Genomic DNA, 18,202 nt, shown 5'->3' with positions numbered 1-18,202 from the left:
GTGCGATGTACTCCAACCCATTTGGCCAGTCTCAGTGCAGGTGGGATGGTCAAGGCTCTGAGAAGTCCTGCAGTAAGGAAAAGGATTGACTTTCTCCATCAAACTGACAACCTGGAATTAAAGAATTATCCAGCAATATCCTAAAATCACTTCATTTTCTTTCTAGATTGGTGGCGTCCATCAGCTCTAATCACGGAAAGTAAGTGTCACATTTTTCCACCTGACCCCCCGGGCATGGGTTTCCTGTCCCCAGGCGTGGCTGTCTATGCAGCTAATGCCGACACATGCATAGCCCACCTCAACCTGCACACACAGCCCACCCAGGCTGCCCCACCACGTCCTGCCCCGGCCCTCACCCACAGCCAGCGTGGAGCCTGCACACTCTCAACCTCGCTCTCCCCTGCTCGGTAGATGACTTCTGTTTTAACTAAGGAGATCACCTTCCCCTTCTTTTTTCTGAATGAGATAAGTGATTCTCAAAATCATAGACCTCATGGCTTTTGTTTCTTGGAGTATCTCCAAAGCTTTGGGAGAAAGAAGGGGGATAAAGAATAAACGGATAGTTTCACAAATAATCATGCTTTTACAAGTATTTTTTACCTCATGATATGGATGTAGTTCAGTAGGTTTCCATTGTTCTTAAGAAATGATATGGCTACTTTTCCTTGTCATTGTCTTCTCTTACCATCATTTTAAATAAATGTCCCTGTGATGAAGAATATTTTCATAAATAAATTTTGCATACCTCCTCAATACTTTTTAGGACAGAGATAGATTTACTGGCTAAATTTAATATAGCGCCTTGTACATAGAATGTACTGAAGAAATACTAACTCTTATTACGTTAAACATTTTACCATCTTTGCTTTGTGTATGGTCAAATCACCATTAAGAATGTTTGTAAAATTACAGAACAATGAAAAGGATATATTAATCTCCTCACTCAGGTATTAAATATCAAATACCGAATTAATGATATAATTACAGCAACAGGTGCTTCACAGGGAAAGTTCAGTGTGCAGGGAGGCATATTAGCAGAGTCTTTACTTGCTCAAGGGATTAAGGGAAGTTCTTTACGAAGTGACACTTTTGCTGAGGCTTACAGGAGAAGCAGGTTCATTGGTAAAATGCCTTCCAGCCAGAAAGAATGCTTTGATGGTCTATGTGGGAAGGATCTTGGCTTTTCAAATGAGTGACAGGTGGCAACAGGAGGGATTGTGGGAGAGCTGGGTGAGGGAGGGCCAGATCCTTCAGAGCTTGTGTGCAGATTAAAACTCCTGGCTTTATGCTAAGGGCAGTGGGAGCTGCTGAAATGTTTTAAGCTAGGGAATTCCACAATCAGAAGTGTGTTTGCAGAAGATCACACGTATCTTTTCTGCCAAACTGCACTTCCCGAGGGCGGGAATTATGTCTGCTATTTTCATTATTGCATCCTTATTATCTAGCATTGTGTCTGGCATTCCATAAGTAGAAAGAATAGTGAACACATGAATGGATGGATGAATGTATAATTACTATTGGCATTCTGATGTATAGTCCATATATATATATACGGGCGCATGCACACACACACACAAAGTACAGTATGCTTTTTACCCTGTTTTATAACATCCTTTTTCACTTGAGTATATAATAAATACTTTTTTGATGGTCTTCAAGTTAGCATTTTTATGGCACTGAAATTATTTCTACATCATAAAGTTTAATGGCTGCACAGTTTACGACTGTATGGATATACCATGATTTAGTTAAATAATGACAATTCATAGGACAAAAGAAGTAATTCTTTCTAACTGACTCTGAACAGCCTGCTACCAATAGACGCCTTGTCCCTAAGCATGTCCATGTGCTCTGAAGATTTTCAGGGGGTGCATGGCTTATTCAAGACTCAGCATAAGTTTGGGGTTTGAGAATGACATGAGTGAGTGCTCAGCGAAAAGTAGTTTTTAGAATAACCTTGGGCCTGATGGAGGGGGTTCCCAGGTGGGAGTGAACATCTGAAGGAGGCTCCTTGGCAGGGTCTGGGAAGCTGTCTCTGGTGGGCTCCTGCTGCAGGGGCTCAAGTTCATCCCAGAGGCCACAGGGGAATCAGGCTGTGGGCTTCCCCTCTTCCCACTTCCTTCCCAAGGCTGGGATCAGCCACTGAAATGCTGGGCCTTGTGCGGAACCCATCAGAGAACATGCGTAGCTCAGTCCACAGCCAAGGGTTCTATGAAACAGCCCCGTGGGGGTAAATGATTATGACCAGGCTCAGTCATGCCTGCCGGAAGGAGAACATTACCTTGAACTCAGAAGTCTTTCCCTGGAAGGATTCTGAACCTCGTTCGGTCCTCAGGACCTCTTCCTCTGGAAGACACAGGAGAGTGCATTTTCCCGTCTCCTTCCAGGAACTGAATCAGATTTGGCCCTGAGGCTGGTGAATGGAGGTGACAGGTGTCAGGGCCTGGTGGAGGTCCTGTACCGAGGCTCCTGGGGCACCGTGTGTGACGACGGCTGGGACACCAACGACGCCAACGTGGTCTGCAGGCAGCTGAGCTGTGGATGGGCCATATCGGCCCCAGGAAATGCCCGGTACGGTCAGGGCTCAGGGCCGATCGTCCTGGATGACGTGGGCTGCTCGGGGCATGAGAGCTACCTGTGGAGCTGCCCTCACAGCCCCTGGAACACACACAACTGTGGACATAGCGAGGACGCCAGTGTCGTCTGCTCAGGTTGGTCTCACATAAGCTGGGTGTCCCTCTCTGGGGATGTCGTTTCCTTCTGACATTCTGAATCACTTTTATAGCATTTTTACATTCCTCGCTTCCTTAAATCACCTTGTCTGTCTGCTAAGAATTAGTATGATCCTTTGACAAGCTGCCAGGCATGTAGCTGGTGAATAAGAACAAAGAACCAAACTGAAAGTGACTTAAAGCCTTTTTCTCCATGCCACACTGCAAGGCAGAGGCAAAAGAGCTAGTTCGGTCACGATGTCTGTGAATGGAGGTCACGGCAGAGGACTGCAGGTGGCCCAGGGTTTGTTTCCTGAGTCCTGGACAGTAGCCCCTCCAGGGGACTGGGATACACTGTCTGGGTACCAGATCGGCCGTGTGCAAGGCAGTGACCCCTGTGTGGCCTGCCAGGCACAGCCTTGTCACCACCAAGAGTTGAGCCTGACAGATCTCACACGGGATTTGGACTTTGAACTGGACCCCTCAGTCTTGCTTCCTCAGTGAGCCCATAAATCCTGTGACGCTGATGGCTGGTTTGGGTCCACTCGGTCATCTAGACACAGAGCTAATCCCCTTGACATTGGAAATAAGGGATGCTGGGCTGCCTGGACCGCTCAAGAGGAGCACCTTTGGGGGGCTGAGGATGGCAGAGGTCCCACCCCACATGGCGGGGCACAGGCATGGACTGAGCGTCTCACCTGTTCAGCGTCTACCCCCTTTGCCCCTGTGGTGCCCCTTCTGTGCAAGGTGTCTGATCTGCCTTCTCTCTCTCCCAGCTGCCAGGCCCCAGTCCACGTCCCTGCCAGGTGAGTCCTGCTGCCCCTTGACTCCAGGGTGTCCCCTCCCTCCCCACTCACCTGCACAGACACCAACCAGGAGCCCCAGGCGGGGCGAGTGGACGTTTGCCACTTCTCAGTACCTGCCCTGGTCACTTTAGAGCGAGCAGACGCTTCCAGAGGAGCCATAGCAAAAGGATCCTCGGGTCTGGCTCAGAGATTTAAGGACATTGTGGCTACACAGTGTCTCCCCAGAACTTTGGGTGACAAGGAGGCCTGTCCTGCGCTCAACAATGCTTGAAAGCATTGTCTAGACGGAGAGTTATGAGTGCGGGGAGAACCGGGCTGTTTCAGGTCCCACCCACACCCCCGTGGAGTCCAAAAGGGATACTTTCACCAGGGAGCCCTCAGTCAGGAGAGCGTGCTAATCGCTCCTGTGTAGTGTGGCGCCTCATCGCCGTGCCGTGGACAGTTGAGGACCTGATCTGGCTCACAGCCAGCTTTCAGAAAAGGCCTCTTCCTCCCCCAGGCAGTGGAGATTCTCAGACCCCACTTTCCCTGATGTGAGTGACAGGTCACTAGAGCAACCCTGACTGTAGACACCCTCTCTCTAATCCTGCTGTGTTTTCCTTTCAGGCTGGTGGACGCCCACAGCTCCTGCCGATGGTAAGCGTGACTTGGGTCCTGCAAAACACTCCACTCCTCAGGCCTGGGTGCAATTCCTGACTCTTGGTTTGAGCCTCTGAGCTCAGCGCCTCATTTATTGTGGAGGGTTCCTTTCGCGTGCCAGAGTTATGGAGAAACTTCACCTCCCACTTGTGGCATACATTACTCAGAATGCTTTTGTTGCCAAGTGATAGGATCCCAACTGACACTCTCTTGACTTGGGGGTGGGGGTGGGGGTGGGGGCCGCAATGACTTCCATAGGTCAGTGGTAGGATGGTCTTCAGGTAGAGTTGGATCCAGAAGTTCCAGTACAGCTTCTCCCCTGCACTTTTATTACCTCTATTTTCTAATGTTTATAAACTTCACTGTCAGCTTGCTTCCTGCCAAGGGGCAGTTGTTAGCCACAGGTCTACAGCCCAGGAGGGGAGAGAGTCTGGTTTTTTTCTAGCTCTTCAGCCAGCAAGCCGCGGAAGGACTCTGAACAGCCTGCTACCAATAGATGCCTAGTCCCTAAGCATGTCCATGTGCTCTGATGATTTTCAGTGGGTGCACGGCTTCTTCAAAAGTCAGCATAAGTTTGGGGTTTGAAAATGACATGAGTTAGTGTGCACCGAAAAGTAGTTTTTAGTATAACCTTGGTCCTGATGGAGTGGGTGCCCATGTGGGAGTGAACATCTGAAGGAGGCTCCTTGGCGGGGTCTGGGAAGCTGTCTCAGGTGGGCTCCTGCTGCAAGGGCTCAAGTTCATCCCAGTGGTCCCTGGGGATTCAGGCTGTAGGCTTCCCCTCTTCCCACCGCCTTCCCAAGGCTGGGAGCAGCCACCGAATTGCTGGGCCTTGTGCGGAACCCATCAGAGAAAAAGTGTAGCTCATTCCACAGCCAAGGGTTGTATCAAACAGCCCCGTGGGGCTAAATGATGATGACCAGGCTCAGTCATGCCTGCCGGAAGGAGAACATTACCTTGAACTCAGAAGTCTTTCCCTGGAAGGATTCTGAACCTTGTTCGGTCCTCGGGACCTGTTCCTTCGGAAGACACAGGAGAGTGCATTTTCCCGTCTCCTTCCAGGAACTGAATCAGGATTGGCCCTGAGGCTGGTGAATGGAGGTGACAGGTGTCAGGGCCGGGTGGAGGTCCTGTACCGAGGCTCCTGGGGCACCGTGTGTGACGACGGCTGGGACACCAACGACGCCAACGTAGTCTGCAGGCAGCTGGGCTGCGGCTGGGCCACGTCGGCCCCATTAAATGCCTGGTACGGTCAGGGCTCAGGGCCAATCGTCCTGGATGACGTGGGCTGCTCTGGGCACGAGAGCAACCTGTGGAGCTGCCCTCACAGCCCCTGGAACACACACAACTGTAGGCACAGTGAGGACGCCAGTGTCGTCTGCTCAGGTTGGTCTCAAATAAGCTGGGTGTCCCTCTCTGGGGGTGTGGTTTCCTTCTGACACTCTGATCTCCTCTCAAGGCATTTTCTACATTTCTCGCTTCCTTAAATCACCTTGTCTCTCTGCTAAGAATTAGTATGAGCTTTTGACAAGCTGCCAGGCATGTAGCTGGTGAAATGGAGCAAAGAACCAAACTGAAAGTGACTTGAAGCCTTTTTTCTCCATGCCACAGTGCAAGGCAGAGGCAAAAGATGCTAGTTCTGTCATGAGATCTCTGAGGGAGGTCATGGCCTAGGAGTGCAGGTGGCCCAGAGTTTGGTTCCTGAGTCCTGGATGGTAGCCCCTCCAGGGAACTGGGATGCACTGTCTGGGTACCACATCGGCCGTGTGCATGGCAGTGGCCCCTGGGTGGTGGTGACAAACCTGTCATCACCTACAGTTGGGCTGGACAGATCTCACACGGGATTTGGACCTGGAGCTGGACCCCTCAGTCTTGCTTCCTCAGTGAGCCCATAAATGCCATGAGGCTGATGACCGGTTTGGGTCCACTCGGTCATCTAGACACAGAGCTAATCCCCTTGACATTGGAAATAAGGGATGCTGGGCTGCCTGGACCTCTCAGGAGGAGCACCTTTGGGGGATGAGATGGCAGAGGTCCCACCCCGCATGGCGGGGCACAGGCATGGACTGAGCGTCTCACCTGCTCAGCGTCTACCCCCTTTGCCCCTGTGGTGCCCCTTCTGTGCAAGGTGTCTGATCTGCCTTCTCTCTCTCCCAGCTGCCAGGCCCCAGTCCACGTCCCTGCCAGGTGAGTCCTGCTGCCCCTTGACTCCAGGGTGTCCCCTCCCTCCCCACTCACCTGCACAGACACCAACCAGGAGCCCCAGGCGGGGCGAGTGGACGTTTGCCACCTCTCAGTACCTGCCCTGGTCACTCTAGAGTGAGCAGACACTTCCAGAGGAGCCATAGCACAAGGATCCTCTGGTCTGGCTCAGAGATTTAAGGACATTGTGGCTACACAGTGTCTCCCCAGAGCTTTGGGTGACAAGGAGGCCTGTCCTGCGCTCAACAATGCTTGAAAGCATTGTCTAGACCGAGAGTTATGAGTGCGGGGAGAACCGGGCTGTTTCAGGTCCCACACCCCCGCGGAGTCCAAAAGGGATACTTTCACCAGGGAGCCCTCAGTCAGGAGAGCGTGCTAATCGCTCCTGTGTAGTGTGGCGCCTCATCGCCATGCCGTGGACAGTTGAGGGCATGTTCTGGCTCACGGCCAGTTCTCAGAAAAGGCCTCTTCCTCCCCCAGGCAGTGGAGATTCTCAGACCCCACTTTCCCTGATGTGAGTGACAGGTCACTAGAGCAACCCTGACTGTAGACACCTTCTCTCTAATCCTGCTGTGTTTTCCCTTCAGGCTGGTGGACGCCCACAGCTCCTGCCGACGGTAAGCGTGACTTGGGTCCTGCAAAACACTCCACTCCTCAGGCCTGGGTGCAATTCCTGACTCTTGGTTTGAGCCTCTGAGCTCAGCGCCTCATCTACTGTGGAGGGTTCCTGTCGCGTGCCAGAGTAATGGAGAACCTTCACCTCCCAGTTGTGGCATATGTTACTCAGAATGCTTTTGTTGCCAAGCGATAGGATCCCAACTGACACTCTCTTGAGTTGGGGGTAGGGGTGGGGGACGCAATGACTTCCATAGGTCAGTGGTAGGATGGTCTTCAGGTAGAGTTGGATCCAGAAGTTCCAGTACAGCTTTTCCGATGCACTTTTATTACCTCTATTTTCTAATGTTTATAAACTTCACTGTCAGCTTGCTTCCTGCCAAGGGGCAGTTGTTAGCCACAGGTCTACAGCCCAGGAGGGGAGAGAGACTGGTTTTTTTCTAGCTCTTCAGCCAGCAAGCCGTGGAAGGACTCTGAACAGCCTGCTACCAATAGATGCCTAGTCCCTAAGCATGTCCATGTGCTCTGATGATTTTCAGTGGGTGCACGCCTTGTTCAAGAGTCAGCATAAGTTTGGGGCTTGAAAATGACATGACTTAGTGCGCACCGAAAAGTAGTTTTTAGTATAACTTTTGTCCTGATGGAGTGGGTGCCCATGTGGGAATGAACTTCCGAAGGAGGCTTCTTGGCGGGGTCTGGGAAGCTCTCTCTGGTGGGCTCATGCTGCAGGAGCTCAAGTTCATCCTAGTGGTCCCTGGGGATTCAGGCTGTGGGCTTCCCCTCTTCCCACCTCCTTCCCACGGCTGGGATCAGCCACCGAATTGCTGGGCCTTGTGCGGAACCCATCAGAGAACAAGCATAGCTCAGTCCACAGCCGAAGGTTGTATCAAACATCCCCGTGTGGATAAATGATGATAACCAGGCTCAGTCAGGTCATCCATAAGGAAAACATTACCTTGAACTCAGAAGTCTTTCCCCTGGAAGGATTCTGAATCTCGTTCGGTCCTCAGGACCTGTTCCTTCGGAAAACACAGGAGAGTGCATTTTCCCATCTCCTTCCAGGAACTGAATCAGGTTTGGCCCTGAGGCTGGTGAATGGAAGTCACAGGTGTCAGGGCCGGGTGGAGGTCCTGTACCGAGGCTCCTGGGGCACCGTGTGTGACGACAGCTGGGATACCAATGACGCCGACGTGGTCTGCAGGCAGCTGGGCTGTGGCCGGGCCACGTCGGCCCCAGGAAGTGCCCAGTACGGTCAGGGCTCTGGCCCGATCGTCCTGGACGATGTGCGCTGCATGGGGCACGAGAGCTACCTGTGGAGCTGCCCTCACAGTGGCTGGAACACACACAACTGTGGACACAGCGAGGACGCCAGTGTCGTCTGCTCAGGTTGGTCTCAAATAAGCTGGGTGTCCCTCTCTGGTGGTGTGGTTTCCGTCTGACACTCTGATCCCCTCTCAAAGCATTTTCTACATTTCTCGCTTCCTTAAATCACCTTGTCTCTTTGCTAAGAATTAGTGTGAGTTTTTTGACAAGCTGTCAGGCATGTTGCTGGTGAATGAGAACAAAGAACCAAACTGAAAGTGACTTGAAGCCTTTTTTCTGCATGTCACAGTGCAAGCCAGAGGCAAAAGAGGCTAGTTCTGAGCTTCCCCGGTGGCGCAGTGGTTGGGAGTCTTCCTGCCGATGCAGGGGACATGGGTTTGTGTCCCAGTCCGGGAAGATCCCACGTGCCGCGGAGCGTCTGGGCCCGTGACCCATGGCCGCTGAGCCTGCGCATCCGGAGCCTGTTGCTCCACAACGGAGGAGGCCACAGTACTGAGAGGCCCACGTGCTGCCAAAGAAAAAAACAAAAACAAAAAAAACAGGCTAGTTCTGTCACGAGGTCTGTGAATGGAGGTCATGATCTAGGACTGCAGGTGGCCCAGGGTTTGGTTCCTGAGGCCTCGACGGTAGCCACTCCAGGGAACTGGGATGCACTGTCTGGGCACCAGAGCTGTCGTGTGCAGGGCAGTGGCCCTTGTGTGGCCTGCCAGGCACAGCCTTGTCACCGCCTACAGTCGAGCCTGACAAACCTCACACGAGATTTGGACCTGGAGCTGGACCCCTCAGCCTTGCTTCCTCAGTGAGCCCATAAATGCTGTGAGGCTGATGACTGGTTTGGGTGCACTCGGTCATCTAGACACAGAGCTAATCACCTTGACATTGGAAATAAGGGATGCTTGGGTGCCTGGACCTCTCAGGAGGAGCATCTTTTGGGGGTGAGGACGGCAGAGGTCCCACCCCGCATGGCGGGGCACAGGCATGGACTGAGCGTCTCACCTGCTCAGCGTCGTCCCCCTTTGCCCCTGTGGTGCCCCTTCTGTGCAAGGTGTCTGATCTGCCTTCTCTCTCTCCCAGCTGCCAGGCCGCAGTCCACGCTCCTGCCAGGTGAGGCCTGGTGCCTCTTGACTCCGGGGTTTCCCCTCCCTCCCCACTCACCTGCACAGACACCATCCAGGAGCCCCAGGGCCCTGGAGCGACTCTGAACAGCCTGCTACCAATAGACACTTTGTCCCTAAGCATGTCCATGTGCTCTGATGATTTTCAGGGGGTGCATGGCTTGTTCAAGACTCAGCATAAGTTTGGGGTTTGAGAATGACATGAGTGAGTGCTCAGCGAAAAGTAATTTTTAGAATAAACTTGGGCCTGATGGAGGGGGTTCCCGTGTGTGAGTGAATATCTGAAGGTGGCTCCGTGGCGGGGTCTGGGAAGCTGTCTCTGGTGGGCTCTTGCTGCAGGGACTCAAGTTCATCTCAGTGGTCCCTGGGGATTCAGGCTGTGGGCTTCCCCTCTTCCCACCTCCTTCCCAAGGCTGGGATCAGCCACTGAATAGCTGGGCCTTGTGGGGAACCCATCAGAGAACATGCGTAGCTCAGTCCACAGCCAAGGGTTGTATCAAACATCCCCGTGTGGATAAATGATGATAACCAGGCTCAGTCAGGTCGTCCATAAGGAAAACATTACCTTGAACTCAGAAGTCTTTCCCTGGAAGGTTTCTGAATCTCGTTCGGTCCTCAGGACCTGTTCTTTCGGAAGACACAGGAGAGTACATTTTCCCGTCTTCTTCCAGGAACTGAATCAGGTTTGGCCCTGAGGCTGGTGAATGGAGGTGACAGGTGTCAGGGCCGAGTGGAGGTCCTGTACCGAGGCTCCTGGGGCACCGTGTGTGACGACGGCTGGGACACCAATGACGCCGACGTGGTCTGCAGGCAGCTGGGCTGTGGCCGGGCCACGTCGGCCCCAGGAAGTGCCCGGTACGGTCAGGGCTCAGGGCCGATCGTCCTGGATGACGTGGGCTGCTCGGGGCACGAGCGCTACCTGTGGAACTGCCCTCACAGTGGCTGGAACACACACAACTGTGGACATAGCGAGGACGCCAGTGTCGTCTGCTCAGGTTGGTCTCAAATAAGCTGGGTGTCCCTCTCTGGGGGTGTGGTTTCCTTCTGACACTCTGATCTCCTCTCAGAGCATTTTGTACATTTCTCGCTTCCTTAAATCACCTTGTCTCTCTGCTAAGAATTAGTATGAGCTTTATGCCAAGCTGCCAGCCATGTAGCTGGTGAATGAGAACAAAGAACCAAACTGAAAGTGACTTGAAGCCTTTTTTCTCCATGCCACAGTACAAGGCAGAGGCAAAAGAGGCTAGTTCGGTCATGAGGTCTGTGAATGGAGGTCATAGCCTAGGAGTGCAGGTGGCCGAGGGCTTGGTTCCTGAGTCCTGGACGGTAGCCCCTCCAGGGAACTGGGATGCACTGTCTGGGTGCCAGGTCTGCCGTGTGCAGGACTGTGGCCCCTGTGTGGCCTGCCAGGCACAGACTTCTCATCACCTACGGTCGGGCCGGACAGATCTCACACGGGATTTGGACCTGTAAGTGGACACCTCAATCTTGCTCCCTCAGTGCGCCCATAAATGCTGTGAGGCTTTTGACTGGTTTGGGTCCACTCGGTCCTCTAGACACAGAGCTGATGACCTTGACGTTGGAAATACATGATGTTGGGCTGCCTGGACCCTTCGGTCTGGCTGACTGTAGAGCAGTTCCACAGCAGTTTGAACTCTCACAGCTGTGGGCACCACACGGCCGCCAGTTTTACCTGCTCAGCTTGGCTTCCAAGTCATTGAGCTTCTATTTTAGTGCGTTTTTTTTTCCAGAAAAGGGCTCTTTGTGCTGGGCTCCCCTCACTCTGAACTTCCCCGAAGGATGGGCAGTTTCCCTGAATGTATCACCCATATACCTTGGTCCCTGCATGTCTTGGGTCTGGTGTAGCACCTTCCTTAGTGGACCACCAGGGGAGAGAAGGGTGAATACAGGTTGCAAAAACAAATTCCCTACAAACCATTTTTATTGTGGAGCCTGATGTATGAGTTTGAGGTTTGCTCTTCAGCTCTCCTGGACAACTCCCATGGTGCCCTTCTCACGCCCTGGAGGGTAGGGGCCAGGCACTCAGCATCTCTCTCTCAGGAACCTGATGGGTGTGTTTCAGTACATACTGGGTGCTGAGGCTGATCATGTTTCCTCTTTCTTGCAGGCGCAGAAATCAACTACACTACCCCAGGTGAGTCACTGCAGCCCAACCCAAGACTCCTCTCCAGAATTCTCCCCTCTCAGGTGTCCAGAAGGAGGAGAAGTGCAGCCTCCTCCTATGGAGTGCTTTCCACTGAGGACTCTGGAAGCTGTTTTAGTGATAAGCTGAGTCCCCCAAACTATGGCTGTTACTCACCTCTGGCTGGAGGGCCCCTCTGGTCTCCTGCCACCGCTTGCTGCCAGTGCTCGTTCAGAGACGCTGTGGGGGAAGAGGTTTGGTTTTCTCGTTGTTTCCAATGAAAATAACTCCTAGTCATTCCATAGAGAACTGTGACCATGCTAGAAACATGGCCAAGGAACACTCGTACAAACGTTTGTCTGTTAAAGAATGCTTCACGTTCAGAGCAATCCCTCAAATATCTTTATGATACAGAGAAAATATCTGGTGCTAAATATGTTGAGAAGCGCTACATACTCCGACCCTTTCTGGCCAGCCACAGTGTAAATTGGAATAGTCAAGGCTCTGAGAAGTCCTGCAGCAAGGAAAAGGATTTATTTTCTCCATCAAACTGATGACCATGGAATTAAAAAATGATCCAGCAGTAGCCTAAAATCACTTCATTTTCTTTCTTGATTGGTGGCACCCATCCACTCCAACCACTCAGAGTAACTATCATATTCTTCCACCTGACCGAGAGGGCATGGATTTCTTCTCCCCAGCCTTGGCTGCTGGTCCCCGAGCTGCAGTCATGGTGCTCACTCTCTAAAGAGTTTGCCTCTCCTGCCTTTCCTGGCACGTGGCATCGCCTGCAGCTGATGTCCCAGCCCCAGGAGGGCTGGGCCTCTCTTTAGGCTCCTCTTTGCCCTTTAGTAGCTTGGCCAGCCTAAGATTCGGATCTCTGGTCAGTCCCTAGGCGAGGCTGCCCTCCTCCCCCGTGAAGACCCCACCCCTCCCCTTGGACACTAGACCCCGGTCAGTGCTGGCTGGCTGGAGCCTGCTTCATCTCCGAGCTCGGTGTGTAATCAGCAAGAGCTCCTGACTGGCTGCTCTTGAGCTGCTGCTGAACTCCCCCTCTGCCCCCCACCCCTGAGACCTTTCCTCTCCGTCCCCACCCTCCCCTCCTCACCACCTGGCTTCCTGAAGCAGCAGCAGCTTCCGGCTGCCCCTCCCCTCTGATCCATTCTCTGCAGTGCAGCTAGGGGCATCTTCACGAGATGCCAAGGTCAGTCCCAGCCTTGGGGACTGATTCCTCAAGGCCTTCTGGTCACAGATCCTCACTGCTCAGGACAACCTCTAGGGCTCTGCACAATTCTCTCCTGTCATCTGGTTAGTTCCCGCTATCCCTCCCGTCCCTGCTGCGTGCACACTGAGGTTCCCCAAATGTGCCCGGTACACCTAGGTTCCTTCGCACACACTGTTCTCTCTGCCTGGAACACCATTTTTCCCTTTTTGCCTCGCCTCCCTGATTATCCACCCCCCTTTCCCTGCTCAGTCTGGGTCAGGAGCCAAAGCTCCAGGCTCCCACCACCTCCTGGGCTTTGCTCCATCACAGGCCCAGCCCATGACGCTGGGATTTGCTCTTTTCCATCCTCTCCTCCAGGCTCTGTGGTCCCTGAGGGCAAGGCCTGTATCCAGCATTCACTGTGAACCTAGGGTTGGCACATTTCCAGGCACAGAGCCAGCAAGGATTCAACAGTTGTGTCAAGGGTACCAAGAAACTGATCATTATGTTTTCTTTTTGTCAACAGATCCTGTTTACAACCTCACCCGCCCAGCCAGTAAGTTCTGAGCTCCCTGACAAGTCCCCCTTCCCTTCTGCTCAGTGACAGTGACACTGGGGAGGGATGAGGAGAATGATGAGGAGATGTTTTCCCTAAGTACAGTCTCTGTGGAGGGGCATCCCACTGACCATCAGTGTTCAGTTTGGGTCTAGGCACCTCCTGGTGGGTTTCTGTCTTGGGAATTGTTAAAAAAAACATCTCCCCCAGGTGACTGTGCAGCGTGCATTTTAGGTCATCAGTATTTCCATTTTATCCCAACAGCAAATTATTCCTGCGGAGGCTTCCTGTCTCAACCTTCAGGGAGCTTTTTCAGCCCATTCTACCCTGGGAACTATCCGAACAATGCCAAGTGTGTGTGGGACATTGAAGTTCAAAACAACTACCATGTGACTGTGGTCTTCAGAGACGTCCGGTAAGTGTGTGTGAGGGACCTTGCAGACACTTCAGAAGGGGATAAATGGCAACTAGAACTTCAGGAGAGATGTTTGCCCCGTTGACATTTCTTCTTAGGGGTTCCATTTTCGACCGAGCACAGAGGTGGCACCAGGACCAGAGCCCTGGTTTCAAGTTGCACCTATGTCACTAATTTCCTGTGTGACCGACCACGGGAAATCACTTAATTCACCTTAGCCTCAAGAGAGGAGAATAAAATAAGTGCTTTCCTACCCTTGCTGGTTACCGGGAGGGCCACAAGAGAGAAATATATGAAAATACTTGGACAACGTTATCCAGTGGGAGGGATTATAGTTAGGAGTAATAATAATTATTATTATTACAGTATTTATTATAATAGTAATAATACTCATTGTGAGGAGTAATAATAACAAGAATCCTATTAACAACCGCACCCGTTTTTCTGAACCCTTTTCACTCTACCCCCTCCGTTTTTGGGGCGAGTTTCGGGCAGAGGAGGAGAAATCCCTGCAGCAGAGCTTAGGTTATCTGTTCCTCATCCAATGAAGAGTTGGAATCCTTGTTTTAAGTGGAGGAGCCTTCATCAGAATGACAGTGATACATGATTGGTTCAAGGAGGGGGGTGACCACAGCGAGTCACCAGTAGTTTCTAGAGTCCTGGGAAGGAGGTACCATAATTTCTTCTCTAACAGCCACCACTGAACAAAGCAGTTTTCTCTCTTGATTTCTGGTTGCAGTGGCCTTGGGAGTCTCTGCCTTGGAAATTTGTGTGGGGTTTTGTGAAAAGTACAATATTATTTTAATCTCTTCATCATTACAATTCCTACTGGATTTGGGGGACTGTATGAAATCCTTTAGAGGAAGGTTGACCGTGACTGGTTCTGAGTCAGCACCTTAATAACAATGACCACCATTTGTGACACTTTATGAAGCACTTTTCCATATATTACATTGTTTGAGCCTCACGACGGCTTACTTCAGTATACATGGGTAGGGAGATTTCACTTAAGCTGAGATTTCAGCTTAAGAAACCTAAGCTGCAGAGAGGCTATTTGACTTGCCCAGTACTTTTTTTGTTCAATTATTTGTTTCTATCACTATGAATTCATGGATTTTAAAAAATTCTATGGGAAACTGGGGTCTTTTTGATCAAAGAAAAAGTCTAAGGTAGGATGTGATCCTTTCTCACGTGATGCAAAAGGCTGTCAGGAGAGGGGCTGTAGATCTCATATGTGTGACCCCAAAAGGCAGGACTAGAACCATGTATGGAGGTCATGGGAAGATGAATCTCCCCCCGATTTAAGAAAGTCTCACAACCTGGTGGTTACCAGTGGGGAGAGGGATTGGAGAAGGGACAGTACAGGGGTAGGGGAGTAAGAGGTAGAAACTATTATGTATAAAATAAGCTACAAGGATACATTGTATCAATACAACGCAGGGAATATAGCCAATATTTTATAATAACTATAAATGGAGTATAACCTTTAAACATTGTGAATCACTATATTGTACACCCGTAACTTGTATAATATTGTACATCAACTATACTTCAATAAAAAAGGAAATCTATTACTTTCAATTATTAATTTTGTCAGAGTTTCTGGCTTAGCGGTGTGATGCCTCTCACGGAGATCTGACCCCCTGCATCAAATCCTGGTTAAAAGCGAAGCCAGATCCCTGGTGGCTCAGTGGTTGAGAGTCTGCCTGCCGATGCAGGGGAAACGGGTTTGTGACCCGGTCCGGGAAGATCCCACATGCCGCGGAGCGGCTGGGCCCGTGAGCCATGGCCACTGAGCCTGCGCATCCAGAGCCCGTGCTCCACGATGGGAGAGGCCACAACAGTGAGAGGCCCGTGTACCGCAAAAAAAAAAAAAAAAAAAAAAAAGTGAAGCCAGATCTGTGCGTTGTGTCTCTGCAGGCTTGAAGGCGGCTGTAACTACGATTATATTGAAGTGTTTGACGGCCCTCACCACAGTTCCCCTCTGCTTGCCCGGGTTTGTGATGGGGCAAGGGACTCCTTCACCTCGTCATCCAACTTCATGTCCATTCGCTTCGTCAGCGATGGCAGCGTCAAGATGAGAGGGTTCCAGGCTGAATACTACTCCAGACTTTCCACTGGGAGCACAAGTAAGTCCCCGTCTGTCTGGGTGGGGCCCCTCGGAGTGACTTCTGCTGCTCAGCCATCCCATGGCTGTGAAATGAGAAATGATAGCCGCCTTTTCAGGTCACCAAGGCTCAATCTGGTGCAGAAAGGGGCCAAGAGCAGTGGGTCTTGGGACTCTGGCTCCCAGACATGGCCAATGGGTGGTGCGTTGGCCTTTCTGTGGTCAGCAGAGATGAAGGAGAAGGGCAAGGTGTTGCTTTCAACAGATAGTGAGATGTCAGTGTCAAGGGCAGAGGGGATCACCTGGCTTGAGGCCTTGTGGCCTTCCCAGAGTGTGGGACACTGTGACCTTGTCCTGAGACCTAGCACATTCGGCTGCTGCCTGAAGATGGTCTGAGCTGGTCACTCAGCCACGTCCAGCAGAGGCTGATGGCCACGGTTTGAGCTGTTAAGTGGACTGATGTACAGATTGGCCAGGGGCCAGGCAAGGTGAGGTACTGGCTCTCTTTGAGGTCAGGATTTTAAGCACCGACCTGCCCCTTAGCTAAAGGACCTATGTTTAGGTCCATAGCTAAGGATGTTGATTTTCCGACATCCCCGCAATTCAACCCGAGCGTTACTTTACTATATGGATAAGCGGCAACTTGGCAAAACATTTTGCTTGTTTCACACCCTGCCTTCACTTCTCCATCAGAGGAATCCTAGTCCCTGTGCCCTCAAGGGGTCTCATGAGAGTGAAACTGACTTGGGCCCCAGGGCACCGGGCGTGGTGGTGAGCTGTGTCCGCACGCAGACCATCTGCCAGCCATCTCAATCTCTGCTCCTTTCTGTGGGCTTGGGGGGGGGGGCGCTGACACTGACCGCACTGTCTGCCCTTGGCCCCCAGAGCTGCTTTGCCTGCAGAATCACATGCGAGCCAGCGTGAGCGTGAGCTACCTCCAGTCCCTGGGCTACTCTGCCAGAAACCTTGTCATTCCCGGCTGGAACAGGAACTACTGGTGTCAGCCCCAGATGACTTCGAGCCAGGTGACCTTCACAGTTCCCTACTCTGGCTGTGGCACCATCCAGCAGGTAAGCCTGGAGCTTCTTCCTTTCCCTCCTGCTGGGCCAGCTTTCTTACAGTGCCCTGCGCTGTGCTTTTTGAATTCTGGGGACCCAGAAAACATGATTATGATATAACCAGAACGTAATCGGGCTGAAGATATAAATCCATCCCTTGGTGCCATGACGTAGCTGCAGCCATGTCCAAATAGAAGGAAGGAAAGTCAGTGGGGAGTTTTTCCCACATTGTCCATCAGAGAGGGTGCCTGGCAGAGCGATAGCAGCTCCCAGGGGCAGCTCCAGGTTCTAAAGGGCCTGGAGCTTATACAGGTTGGTGTTGGGGTGGGCAAGAGAGGCAGGTGCCTCATTCATGGAAAGAATGCAAGCATATCTTAGTTTTAGAAATCTTACAAAAACACATGGCTGTGCCAGTGCATTGCTGAGCCCCGGAAGAGCCTGTGCAGGCGGGCCCTGAAGCTTAAGCTTCATTAGCTTCACAGTAAATTGGCCTCTGCAGCTATCATTTGTTGAGCTGTCACCACCTGGGGCGACCAGTTGTCTTGGTTGACCTGGGACTTTGCAGATTTTAGCATGGAGAAGTCTTATGTCTCAGGAAACTCCTTAATCCTGTCCACCTACAAGTGGCAGACACTGAGATTAGTCTGTGTCCAACTCCCTCAAATCCCCAGCAAGATGATGCAAGTCTCCCCTCATTGTCATCCTACTTGAAAAACAGGGAGACTGGGCTTTGAGGGGTCAAGCAGGCTGCTTAAAGCTACTTAGCCAGGAAGCGGTAGGGCCAACGCCAGACGCTGAGAATCTCAAAAATGTGGCACTGAGTGAAAGAAGCCAGGCACGAAAGATTACCCACCCTGTGACGTCATGTCTATGAAATTTGTGTACATAGTAAGCCGACCTGGCGGGAGGGGGCTGCCTGCAAAGGGGCAGGATGGAGCTGTTTGAATTAATGAGAGTGTTGAGTCTTTTACTGTCAAACCCCACCGAATGGTAAACTTAGAGTTGTTGCATTTAATTTTATGTAAATTCATTTTAAACTCTGCACTCTAAGTTCTGAATTTTTGGCTGACACCTAAGTAATCACTTCAAGATTTTGTCTGTCAGGGAGCAGACACAGTGCAAATACTTTTATTAGGTTTAGGACCGCAGTATAAATATACAGCACAAAAGGCTCAAATACGTACCATGTGTGTGACACACGCGATCAGAGGGTTTGCCCATCACCAAAGACGTACCGTACCTTTGCCGCGTGCCAGGCTAGGTGCTATGAGCGTGCTGTTCGTTATCTGGCAAGGTCATAAGGAACCG

General features: G+C 51.7%; 1 protein-coding gene across 11 annotated transcripts in view; it reads left to right on the top strand.

Moving 5' to 3' along the window:
- DMBT1 (deleted in malignant brain tumors 1) overlaps positions 1–18,202 on the top strand; it is a gene marked incomplete at its 5' end in the record, with an annotated part of 111,249 nt that overhangs the window by 86,579 nt on the left and 6,468 nt on the right. For 9 of the 11 annotated variants that reach the window (XM_081240045.1, XM_081240044.1, XM_081240046.1 and 6 more), the window contains 14 exons: positions 167–199; positions 2,388–2,711; positions 3,488–3,517; positions 4,124–4,153; positions 5,219–5,542; positions 6,314–6,343; positions 6,946–6,975; positions 8,036–8,359; positions 10,083–10,406; positions 11,540–11,566; positions 13,285–13,314; positions 13,579–13,729; positions 15,650–15,858; positions 16,722–16,906. In XM_081240045.1, the coding sequence (XP_081096171.1) occupies positions 167–199; positions 2,388–2,711; positions 3,488–3,517; positions 4,124–4,153; positions 5,219–5,542; positions 6,314–6,343; positions 6,946–6,975; positions 8,036–8,359; positions 10,083–10,406; positions 11,540–11,566; positions 13,285–13,314; positions 13,579–13,729; positions 15,650–15,858; positions 16,722–16,906 (2,051 nt within the window). The remainder of the gene's footprint in view (positions 1–166; positions 200–2,387; positions 2,712–3,487; positions 3,518–4,123; positions 4,154–5,218; positions 5,543–6,313; positions 6,344–6,945; positions 6,976–8,035; positions 8,360–10,082; positions 10,407–11,539; positions 11,567–13,284; positions 13,315–13,578; positions 13,730–15,649; positions 15,859–16,721; positions 16,907–18,202) is intronic. The other 2 variants (XM_081240049.1, XM_081240050.1) reach the window with 2 other exon arrangements.

Source organism: Mesoplodon bidens (assembly GCF_964165515.1).
Source record: "Mesoplodon bidens genome assembly, chromosome: 1".
Classification (NCBI taxonomy): domain Eukaryota; kingdom Metazoa; phylum Chordata; class Mammalia; order Artiodactyla; family Ziphiidae; genus Mesoplodon; species Mesoplodon bidens.
This window is presented reverse-complemented; position numbering and strand designations above follow the sequence as displayed.